The sequence below is a fragment of the Tachysurus fulvidraco genome, chromosome 5, assembly GCF_022655615.1.
Source record: "Tachysurus fulvidraco isolate hzauxx_2018 chromosome 5, HZAU_PFXX_2.0, whole genome shotgun sequence".
NCBI lineage: Eukaryota > Metazoa > Chordata > Actinopteri > Siluriformes > Bagridae > Tachysurus > Tachysurus fulvidraco.
In genome coordinates this window covers 15190373-15202853 of record NC_062522.1, presented here as the reverse complement: position 1 = coordinate 15202853, position 12481 = coordinate 15190373, and the positions used below count along the sequence as shown (strand labels likewise).

Sequence of the window (12481 nt, the reverse complement as noted above, 5' to 3'; positions counted from 1 at the left end):
ATCAACTCACAGCAGTAACTGCTGCTACACTAGAGGTGACTCGATCCATCATCTTACAAACATCACGCTACTAAAATAATGGAAGTGGCCTCAGGGATTTAAGAAAAAGATGTGAAAGGAGAAGGTAATGAGCATATGTTAAAAATGCTACTGAAACACAGCATGAGACAAAAGTGTAGGCGACACAGGAAGAACGGATGGACACTAACTTGGAGTGTCTGGACAACTTGGGTCACTGGAACCTGTGAAAAAAAGATGGGGGAAGGAAATGTAACAGCCATGAAGAACCCCATACACTGCTTAGATTTAGAAAAAGGGGAGAGGTATGAAAAGAGGCGAAAGTTAAGGACCAAGGATCAAGATCAGACCAGACCATGTTATGTTTTCAGATTTTGTTCTCATGTTGTCCTGCACCAATATCCTTGATTTAACCCATTTGTACAGGCACAGTGGGGTCCAAACATCTGTCACAATTTTGCATTATTTATTAATTTAATGCAACAGTTTTCATTATACATGATATTAATGACAACAACTTAAGTGAAAAGCTGAATCCTTAAAACATTTACATTAGGAGTTATAGAGAGTTCCTATGTCCCTTTTTGCTTTAATGACAACGTGCACTCATGGCATGGACTCCACAAGTATCTGCATGTCATCTGAACACATGCTTCAACAGTGTAGATTACAGTAGGTACCGGGAAAATCTGACCTCGGTGTAGAGCAGTTTGCATAGTCATTATCACAAAATTGCTTACATTTAAACTGGGAGCTAGAAATAGCTCAGAATCCTGAATATTAAATTTAATTAAAGACATTGAACTTAAAAATTCTAAAATCCTATTTGTATCACCCTAAAATCCCAGATTTTCAGTGTGGTGTCAGATTTTTGGACCCCATATTAGAATAGACTATAATCTACCAATTTTCCTCCATATTGATGTATTGTATTGTAAAATAAACACTTGTTTAAGCTCCTATTAAAAATACACTCCCAAACCATGAAGATACTGTACAGTATCATTTCCTCCAACAGTTTAGTGAGATATTTCATTTGGAAGTGTCCCTATAATTCCTGTGATCTAATTCCTGTATATTTCCTTTAGATCTAGTGACATTTGAAGTGTCACTGATTAAATTAGCTGGCTAGTTTCCTCTGCATACAGTAGCTCGATACATGAGCTTGTTAGATTAGATCATTTCTTTTACTTTTAAAGTTAAGTTTGTATAGAGTTTGTACTTTAGCTGGAGTGGTGTCATCTACATATATTTACACAGTATGTGTGTGTGTATGCATGTGTGTAACAACGCATCTGTTTGTGTTTGTTTATCCACATCAGTGTGTGTGTGTGTGTGTGTGTGTGTGTGTGTGTGTGTGTGTGTGTGTGTGTGTGTGTGTGTGTGTGTGTGTGTGCACATTGCAGTACCCTGTGTTTGGTAGTTTAGTCTCCTCATCTCTACGGGATCAGACGAGTGGGCCAGCAGATGGTCCTTCACTCCGGCTGTGTGTTCATCCTTCACTGAGGGAGATGCTCGCTTCCTACACACATATGTACACGTACACACACAAGCGACGGCAAGGGGACTAATCAGAGCTACACTACACACTCACATATATTTTATGCCATAACAAAAACAAATGCACAGAGTTAGAGAATTACACAGTTTCATGACATAGTAAGGTGGAAGACTGAGAGGAAAGGGTACTGATGCAGTGGATAAGTAGAAACAATGAAGGAAGGAGAGTATGAGAGAATGGATGCATGTGAGAATGGTGAAATGTTAGATATGTTAGGGAAAATTAAGAAAATTAGAGTTTTGAAGGATTGGAGTGGATAAGTGAGAGATAGGAAGAATGGAGTAATTATGTGCAGAAGTAAGCAAGTGGTGAGTTAAACAGTGAGAGAGTGAATACTGAGAGTGAATATGTATCGTGAGAGAGAGAGAGAGAGAGAGAGAGACTTACCTCTCCTGTTTGCTGTAGTCATGTAGGAAAGAGCAGAGGAAAGACAGATAAATCAAAAGATCAGAACAGACAGATATACATAATTACCCATGTGCAAATAGTACAGCCGTCCTCTGGGACAAGTATAGTGTGTTGTGACAAATAGAAACTGTATTCTGACTAATATAGTGTATTATCTTTAAAATTAAATACATCGTATGATCCTGAAGGTGAACGGGGAAGGGGAAAATGTCCCAAAACACATAACCACAACAGTACTCCAATACATTAGTCTTGAATACTGTCATTAAGATAGAGCCAGCAGCATAAGTACAATGACCACTGAACAACTAGAGATTACAACCATAACATTTCAGTCATACAGGGAAAGACTGGAGAACTCAGTCGCTGCACATTTCTGCTGTATTAAACTTCACAGAATGTGCTTCACCATACAATAAGCCTTACAAAGGTACATTAAGTCCTTTAAACAACATAACACAAATGTACCAACATGAATACTTGTAACTAATAATAATCCATATGACTTCACAATACAGTCATGTTATAGAGTCTCTTGCCAATGTTGTTATTTGCTTAAACTGCATATAAAGCACAGGGTTGTATTTTTGTGAGATGCTAAGCAACAAACTTTAGAAACAGAAATGATACGCTATGATTATTAATCACCAGTTATAAAAATAATCAGATTGTATTTTTCGGGAGTGAGGTGACATTAAGTATGATCTTTCATTACAATCATTTTATTATTAGTATTTGAATAACAATCAAATTAAAAAGCCATAGAAGTGTGTGAGTCACATGAAAAATGCTGCACCATAAAACATTGAATTCCTGACCTTTGAAAAAAGTCACTTCGTAAGAACTAATTGTAACTAATACATGATGTACTGTGATTAATATGAGATGTGACTAATATAGCGTGTATTGCGATTAATATGAGCCATGATGATTATTGAGTGTATTGTGATTAATCTGAGACGTGACTATTACGGAGTGTATTGTGATTAATATATGTCTATTGTGACCAATTTAGAATGATTTGTGAGCAATATATCATTTTTTTATACATAATATAATTTATAAAATAAAATATAAAATGAATAAAAGATTTTTCTATATCCAATACAGTAACCAATACAGAGTGTATTGTGTCTGATGTAGAGAGTATTATGGCTAATGTGTGTATTGTGAATATATCATGCTGATATCCTTTGTGCATTCTGTCTTCTATTCATGAGGATTGTTTATTTGCATTTATTTGCTAATCTCCTCTACTATTGTATCTTGGCTATGCCTATTGCAGTAGGTTCTTCTTGTTTGCCCTTCATTGTTGGAGTGGGTATCATTCTGAACTCGCTGAGCTGGACAGAATGGGTTTAATTATGTGTGCCATTACTCTCCCATCTCCCCGTGGATGCAATATTTTTAACTCCACTTTAATGGACCTGTCTGCTGCTGGGTGTGTGACTCAGCTCTTCTGCCGTGTTAGAGTAAGTCAGCGCTTTTGAAAACGACACAGGCTATTTATATTTTACAGTGAAAATGGTATGGAGCTGACTCAACTTACAATACTTAACACACCTGTCTTGGGCTGCTGGCCAACCAAACACCAGCTATTTATGACTGTGCAGCAGACAGAGTGAGGGACGGGGAGAGCAAGACAGACAGGCAGAAAGAGATACAATGAAAGCGAGACAGCCTGAAAATGAGATACAAATAAGAGACAGAGACATAGAGAGTGAGTGTGTGAGAGAAAAAGTGGTAACGCTGACGGATAAAGAAAGTGGGAGAAAGAAAGACAGAGAGTGTAAGGGATCTGCTTGTCTCACCTCTTGAAGAGTAGGATGGCGATGACAATAATGATGATGAGGACGACAGCCAGCACCGGTCCCATCACCCAAAGCATCTCGGGATCTTCTGCATGTCGGGACATTTGAACCTGCACCATGATGGGGTCTGAGAATGGGCTTGTAGCGAATGTTTTCTATAGCACACACACACACACACACACACACACACACACACACACACACACACACACACACACACACACACACACACACACACACACACACACACACACACACACACAGACATTCTAATTCACAATTGTATGAATAAGTTATAATACCAGGTTTACTTTCATCATCAAACACAGTTTCATAGCAATTGCATTGTGTTTTACTAGTAAATCAAGAACATTGTGTTCTTACTGGCTGAATGCAGGAAATAACACCCAATGTACTTATGAAGTAAATATCAGTTAGCATTAAATGTCAACAGCAATTAACACAGTGTAAGAAGACTGTGTGTAAACATGATATTTCAGTTTTAAATTTTAAGATATTTCCCACAACGAAACACCACGGTACAATGATTACCAGCAAACTACATTAATACTTGTAAACATGTAAAGCAGAGTCGAACCTTTTTTTTGCCAATGACCCCATTTTAAAGGCATAAAATGCATGTGCTGTGCATGGTGCTATTGTGGTTTGGTGTAAGCTGGGCTTAAGATTGAATAAAAGCTAACAAATCTCAATAAAACGAATATAAATAAATAAATATTGTTAGTATAAATTTAATAATCAAGTTTATGTGTATAGAGTTACACAATATGGCTATAATACGTGTGCATTTTAAATATCCCTTTTCAGATGTAGTTTCTCTTTGATGTTATAATAACCTACAGTCTTCTGGGAAAGCTTTAAACTAGATTTTATAGTGTGGCTGTGAGGGTTTGCTCATTTAGCCTCAAGAGCATTAGTGAGGTCAGGCACTGTTTGGTGAGGAGACTTAGAGTTAAGTTAGCATTCCAGTTTATCTTAAAGGTGTGCAGTGGGGTTTAGGTCAGTGCTGTGTGAGGGCCACTCAACGTCTTCCACTCCAACCTTTTTGCACGGGGATAATATCAGGCTGGAGCAAGTTCAGGTCTTTTCCTGTGAAGGGAAATCATGTACAATATTGTGGCAGCAGTTTGGGGAAGACCCAGAGCTGGGTGTGATGTTCAGATGTCCACAAACTTTGTCCATATAATTTATATTCTAAATAATGGTCATTAAAAATCTCAGGTGACCACATATGTGATTGCAATGCCAAGATAAAGAGCCTATGTTGTAGCGTGAGAGGGCAGTGACACGGGAATACTTGTCCATTTAGTTATTCCAATTCTAATATAAAATGAAATTCCTGTTTCTGGCACAATATTAAAGCGTGTAATTAAAACTAAAGATTCGCTTAAAGAACAGAACAGACCGGATCTTTCAATGCCGCATTGCTTCCTATTAGTAAGAGATCTTTGTCAGATCTGTGTTGTGAAATGTAGTTCAAAAACTCAGAAAAGGTCAAGTGAGCATAAAGGAGTGTGACTTATGACTTATACAAGATACTGGTTTCATAAAAGGGAAACGATTGCTGAGGATTTTTTTTTACACTTAGATTAGTTTAATTGCCATTACAATGCTCACTACACAAAATGTGAACACAATAGAGTTGTCAGCTTCAGTACAGGCTAATAGCCAAAGCTAATGCCAAACTGAGGCCTTCAACACCTCCCTGGGTACGTGTACTGTATAAATCCTTCTAAACTATTATCTTTAAAGTTATAGCTTTATATATTTTTAGCCGTTTTTGACCAAAGAAAAAAAATACGAAGGTGAGAAGAAGCAGTGTCTTTTCTGAAACCGCTAAAAGCTTTTTTCACATCCACTGATGGTTTGGCTACCCTTAATAGCAGATAGCTGTGAGCTGCTGACTGAACACACACGTACTGAAAGAGGCCTATTACAGCAAGTTACTCTGCAGAGGAAGTCATACCCAGCAAATCTTCAAAGCTGCAGAGCGACCAGCAAACTCTCTCTACACTAATCGCTTTAGAAACGCCTCTTAGAAGCAGAGAAAGATGGAGAGAAACAGCAGGAAAGAGTGTGTCGAGGGCGGCGTCGACTCCTCCACCCTGCTGAGCGCAGGAGGATACGCATCAGTGACCCATTGTGGATGAATCCCATCAACGTGACACCTTCTCTATTCCCTCTGGTAACATCAGCAGGAACCCCCCCAAAAAAAATAACTTAAAGAAATCCCATCTCTGCAGAGGCATGCGAATCATTAGAGTGCAGCCTGCAGGCTTGCAGCACTGGGGCGATTTATAAAGACAGAGAAAGAGAGCGAGTTCTTCCTCCGGTAAGAGCTTTCCACAGAGACGCAAACTGAGCAGCGCTGCAGAAGATTGTTGTGTGCTTTAACAAACACCTACACACCAATGTTTCTATATATTGTTTTAATAGGGATGTAGTCCATTCTTCTATTTTTAAAATAATGTAAATATCAGCCATTTTCACAAAAGCCATGAGTAAGGACACCATGCTTGCTGACATACACTTTTTAAAGTGTATGCTGGGTTTAAAATGGAAACGGTCATCCAAGCTTGTGCTAGTATGCTGATTGTTAATGTTAATTAAACCTAAATAGCTACTGTAGCTAAGAGCACCACACAATATAGTTTTAAATATAGCTGTCTGATTAGGTTTCTATTTGGAGTTTCTTTTAGAGTATGCAAAAACCTGAATTGCTATGTGAATAGATAATAGCACCATTAGTAAAATACTAGCTATACCACTATCTAGCTAATGTGAAGAGTGGGTAAAGGCAAAAGAAAACGATAGCTGTTGTTTTTAAGACAGCATCTCTCCGTTCACACTATAATGCTCACCTCTACTCTATTAACTTTTCATCTAAAATAATAACAATTATATCCAGTCATTTATATGTTTGCGTTCAAATGCAGGGCACAAGAAGGCACAGTGAAGACCAGTTCTTCTCTCAGCTGCAGCATTCATTACAAAACCATCACACACACTCCATTCTGTCAAAAAGTGAGTCTGAGCCTGCCCAGGAGGACGCATTTCATTTTCACCTTGATAAATTTGTTTGTTACAGCTCATGTTGATCCATGTGTCACATAAAATTAAGTGGATCAATTTGCTGGGTGTAATTTCCTTTAAACATCCACATGCATGGTGGCTTTGTGCTCCCTAAGATAACCCATTAGACAGCAGGCCTTTAAATAGCACTCTGTTCCAGCTGTGCTGACAACATTGGGCCTAGCTTTGAAATAATGATTCTTTAAAATAATATCAGAAAAACTTTGGACTGATGTCAGGCAAACACTGAGCTACTGACTAGACTAATGTGCAAATAGCAGCCTGCTGTAGTATTGTCTGTATTTGCAGTTATTCACTTCTCCTGTAAGACCAATATCAGCTTAATGTGAGAATAATGCTGGGCTAATGTCAGTCTAATGTTAGTCTAATGTACAGTAGGAATCATGCTGGTCTAATATCATCCTAATGTTAAACTAATGTTGGTCTAATGTCAGAATAATGTCAGATTAATGCTGGACTAATGTCAGACCAATGACGAAGTAATGTCCGACTAATATCAAAATAATGCTTTACCGGTGTTAGACTAATGCCAGACTAATGATGGGCTAATGCCACTGTTGGGTAAATGTCAGACCCATCACTTTACCACGTATCTGCTGTATTCTTAGGGGCAGTTTAAATCCTGAGCCTATACCAGAAACACGAGGCATGAGAAATACACCTTGGATGGGTTGCCAATCCATTGCAGTGAATAAGATCAGACTAATGTTGGGCTAATATCAGTCCAATTTCAGACCAGCGTTATACTAACATCAGCCTAATGTCAGTCTAATGTCAGCCTAAAGTGAATCTAATGTTAGTCTAATGTCAGCCTAAAGTGAAGCTTTAATATCAGTCTAATGTCAACAATAGTCTAATGTGAGTCTAATGTGAGTCTAAAATTAGTCTAAAGTCAGTCTCAATTTCAGACCAGTTATACTAACATCAGCCTAATGCCAGACTAATGTCAACCTAAAGTGAATCTAATGTCAGTCTGATGTCAGTCTAAGGTCAACCTGATGTTGATCTAACGGCAAGCTAAACATTGTTTTAAAATCAGACTGCTATGAGATTAATGTTGAATTTAGACAGCTCTATTAATGATCTAACATCAGACTCAAATCAGCATAAAGTTGTGCTAAACACAAACTAATGTAGAGCTAGCATAAGATTACTGACAGACAAGCCATGTATTAATTCTGTTCTATTTCTGGGCTAATCTTCATCTGACAGTAGACTTATTTTATGCTAACATCACAGTTTGTCCTAGTCCTGCAAAAATGTGGGTCTGTATGTCAAAAGAGATTATTTTCTCCAATCCATGAACATTCAAGGTAAATCTCCCTAACACTCTCACTAACCTCAACCTCCAGACAGAAGCTCTGAGTGATGGCAGCTGAAAGCCCTGAGCGATTTTCTCCGAGGAGAGCAGTCACACTGATCGATTTCATCTGCTCTATCTGATGGAAATGCGTCCCACTGAGTGACTAATGCATGCCTTTTCACTAAAGTCCCACACTTACCAATGCAGCTTCACCATTGTGTGTGTGTGTTTGTGAGCAAGACAAAGACAAAACATGAGAAACATATGAAGCAGAAATCTAAAACAGTGATAATGTTAACAGACTAATTACATAGTAACTATACTGATTTTCTTCACATACTCCATCTGTCCTTTTCTTCATCTTCTACCATCTTCTCTGAATCTTGTTCTTTTTTCTTCCCCTATCCCCAGCACTTTTAGTTTCTTTGAATAATAAAAAAGGTTTCCAGCCTGACTGTTCCATCCAGTTTCACAGCAAACTGTTTTATTAACATTTGTTTTCCTCGTTCGTCTCTAAAGGTTGGATGAAATTATTCTGAGCCGAATGACTTTTTGTTTTCCTCCCTGCTCTGCTGTTGTTCGCCCCAGGAGTTTCTTCATTATAAACTCTTTGGTGTTAATGAGAAGGTGAAACTGGACAAATTGTATAAATATAGACAGAAATGTAAAGACACAGATATGTACATACATATGGTGTGTGTGTGTGTGTGTGTGTGTGTGTGTGTGTGTCATACAGAGTCATGCTCCTGGAGTGCAGCCATGATGAAGGTTCGGTACTGAGTCTGAGCGAGCAGTGGTCTGTTGTAGAAGCCACTGTAATACCGCTCGTCTCCCAGTGTGAAGCTCTCTGGCAGTGTGTGCAGCCTCGCAGCGATGTATGGCTTCAGGGAGTCGTCACTCTGCCTCTTCTTCCTCTTCATCACAGTTGTATCACCACCAGCTTCTAACAACTAACACACACACACAGTCCTTAAAGTACAAATAAAAGCTGAACACCTAGTCAAGTTACAAACACCATGCAGTAAGCTGTATATATCCAGACCTTTACACTTGAGACACACTTGCAGACTCAGAAATAAAGAAAACATTTTCAGACACACATAACCACACAAAATAGCCGAGACACACAGTTACATCCAATACAAAAACACACGTCCGTGCAACCACGCAGTACATTTGTAAAAACTGAAACTTCTCTCCTTTTGCATCGTTGGCCCTTCTCTCTCTCTAGTTAATAAATAAATGTGCATAAATATTTTTAAGATCTATATGTAATGAACTTATTGTGCATGAGAAGCATTTAGCTTCTTCATTAAAGTGTGTGTGTGTGTGTGTGTGTGTGTGTGTGTGTGTGTGTGTGTGTGTGTGTGTGTGTGTGTGTGAGTGTGTGTAAAGTTGTGCTCCTGAAGCCCTGCATACAATCATGCCATATTTATTTCCCAAGCCAGACATTCATTTATATTCAAAACCCCAGATAGTGTAGCTCTGAGAAAAGGTGAGCTCAGGAGAAAACCACAGTGTGTATGGGCTTCAAACTGTTTGTATTAATAACACAAATTAAATAAAAATGAAAATTTCTAGAATGACACAGTGAGCAAGGAGGAGGCAGAACAGTTAAAGAAAGGTTACAGGAAAGGAAATAAAGAGAATTTGTTAAAGAGTCATGTTTAGCAAAGTGCTAAATCACCTAGGGTTCTAAAGCTGTTTCCGCTTTTGGCTAAAGCTCCAGAGAGACAGAAACAGAGAGAGAGAGACAGAGAGACCAAGAGACAGATATACAATCTCTATTTATCTGTTGGTAAATACATACACATGCAAAAATAATACACAAAAACACACACACATACACACACGTCCCTGTGCTCACACACCTCGTCAAGGTCGATATCTTCTGGACTTTCCCAGTGGCTTGATGTAGCTTGACTCATGGGCAACACCACTATGAAGTACCATCTGCAAGACACACACATTAGGATAAGGCTGTAAAGTAGCAGTCCCACTGAACGATGATTCATTCAGGAAGGTGTAGATACACAGAGAATCTGGATAATTTATATCCTTTTATGAGATTAGTAATATTTCACAAAAAATCAAATGGGCTCTATTACTCAAAAACCAGCAAAAAGACTAAGAGCAACTCTCTCTCTCTCTCTCTCTCTCTCTCTCTCTCTCTCTCTCTCTCTCTCTCTCTCTCTCTCTCTCTCTCTCTCTCTCTCTCTCTCTCTCTCTCTCTCTCTCTCTCTCTCTCTCTCTCTCTCTCTCTCTCTGTCTCCGTGTGTGTGTGTGTGTGTGTGTGATTCAGCTGCCTGCAGCAGCTACACCTGGATAAAAATTACATGCCATTTTACAGCCTGAGCTTCCAAACAAGATTTATTGATTTTGCATTTATAAGAGATTGGGTCTGGTTATTTTCTGCACTCTGCATTCGTTTTGCAACCTTTCTGACTTTTTGAGTTGGAGTTAATAAGATACTTAACCATTTACAATTACATAAACCAAAACAAAAACCTTAGCTTATTTACTTTAGTTTTTGCATTAGTAGCACAAGACTATTGTCCTTTCAAACTCCTGCAGTAAACAGCATCAGGCTATTTCTGACTGATCAATAGGCTATTAAACCCATTTTAAATCTCACTTTAACATAGTATTGCACTATATAAGTTGTACATTATACAATGGTTTATACAAGGCTCTGAAATGTGTTGGGTGGTTTCCACCGTTTTTGCTCTTATTCATTGCTGAACAGGATGAGCTGTCCTATGGTGCTGCAAAAAAGTCATTGGAATATTTTTATGCTATGAATTTGGACATTAAAATCCAAACCATCTTCATTTCCATACTTCTATCTAAAAACACAAAACAACAACAACAAAAAAAAACATAATCCTGTGATTCTGTTCATGTTTTTCGAATCCCAGAGGTTATAGGGCTCCAAATTTCTGAGCCACAAACAAGCGAGGGTATTTTAGATTCTGTTGCCGTCTCTCCGTGTCCGGAACCACTGCATTATCTCAAATCCCTGCACTTCCCTGGACAAAAAGCTCTGAGCACATGCTGTGAAAGTAAAGGAAAGCAACTTGTTTAAGAACTTGAAATGAGCATGGAACAAACAGGAGCAAAGGAAGCGATGGCGGCTTTGAGGATGACCCAGTAGTGGACAGTAATACACACTAAAGCAATATTTGACTCCAGTGAAATCACATGCTTCCTTATATCTTATATCTTACCTACTGTATATTAAATGTCTGAGAGAGCTATGTAAATAACTCAAGCCGGTGTGACTTCTACACCTCTCCTATTTGCATCCAGATTGCTATGAATTAAAGAGTCAGTTTTAGAGTTCTTCATCACACAACCTGGCTGTTTGTGTCACTCCAGTCTGTTGCCTTCGACACACTAATGACAAATATAGACAAAACCCAGGCACCATGTTTATACTTTTTTTTGTTCTTGATTTTTTTTTTGTTCCTGTCAGATCTGTGTTTGTATTATTTTTTTGCCTGTCTCATTCTTGTGGATACAGAGAATATTACAAGATCTTCGTTTCATTGCATCAGCCAATTGCTACTATGACACAAGAGGATATACTGTATGTTTACTAAAACCCTCTTTGTTTAGAATCCACATTGTACTGTATAATATACTACTGTATATGCACACTGTTTGGTGCTATTTTGTGTATTTGCCCTGTAGTGTTTTGTATTGTTCGCACTATGTTGCACAGATGCACTTTACTTGGCTTGGACAACTTGCTTTTGCACCGTGGTCCTGGAGAAATGCTGTTTCATTTCACTACGTATTGCATCGGCTATTTTTATGATTGAAATGACAACGAAAGCTTCTTTATTTGCCCTTAATGAAGCTGGATATGAACAGACTCATTTGTAAACCATTCACTAGTGCATTTAAATATGAAATGTGATATTCATGAAAATTCACAAATAATAGGTGTAGTGGTGGCTCAGATGGTAGAGACTCTGGGTTGTTGATTAGAGGATCAGGGATCAAGCCTCATCACTGCTAGGCTGCCACTGTTGGGCCCTTGAGCAAGGCCCTTAACCCTCACTGCTCCAGGGGTGCTGTATCATGGCTGACCCTGCACTCTGACCCCAACCTCCAATGTTAACATATGCAAAGAAAAAAATCACTGTGCTGTAATGTTTATATGTGACAAAATAAAGGCTTCTTCTTCTTCTAAAACATAAACAGTTGTGACAGTGGAGAGCTCCTTGGTTTGTATTATTTACATGTAAGGTGATTCACGAA

The 12481-nt window shown here is 38.5% G+C and overlaps 1 protein-coding gene across 9 annotated transcripts in view; it reads right to left on the bottom strand.

The window, feature by feature from the left end:
• Nucleotides 1-12481, bottom strand: part of ptprfa (protein tyrosine phosphatase receptor type Fa) — a 196265-nt gene that overhangs the window by 21988 nt on the left and 161796 nt on the right. For 5 of the 9 annotated variants that reach the window (XM_027146418.2, XM_047813428.1, XM_047813426.1 and 2 more), the window contains 6 exons: nt 10087-10168; nt 8950-9165; nt 3799-3953; nt 1967-1978; nt 1428-1540; nt 210-242 (listed from right to left, as the gene is read on the bottom strand). In XM_027146418.2, coding sequence (XP_027002219.2) covers nt 210-242; nt 1428-1540; nt 1967-1978; nt 3799-3953; nt 8950-9165; nt 10087-10168 — 611 coding nt within the window. The remainder of the gene's footprint in view (nt 1-209; nt 243-1427; nt 1541-1966; nt 1979-3798; nt 3954-8949; nt 9166-10086; nt 10169-12481) is intronic. The other 4 variants (XM_047813432.1, XM_047813434.1, XM_047813427.1 and 1 more) reach the window with 2 other exon arrangements.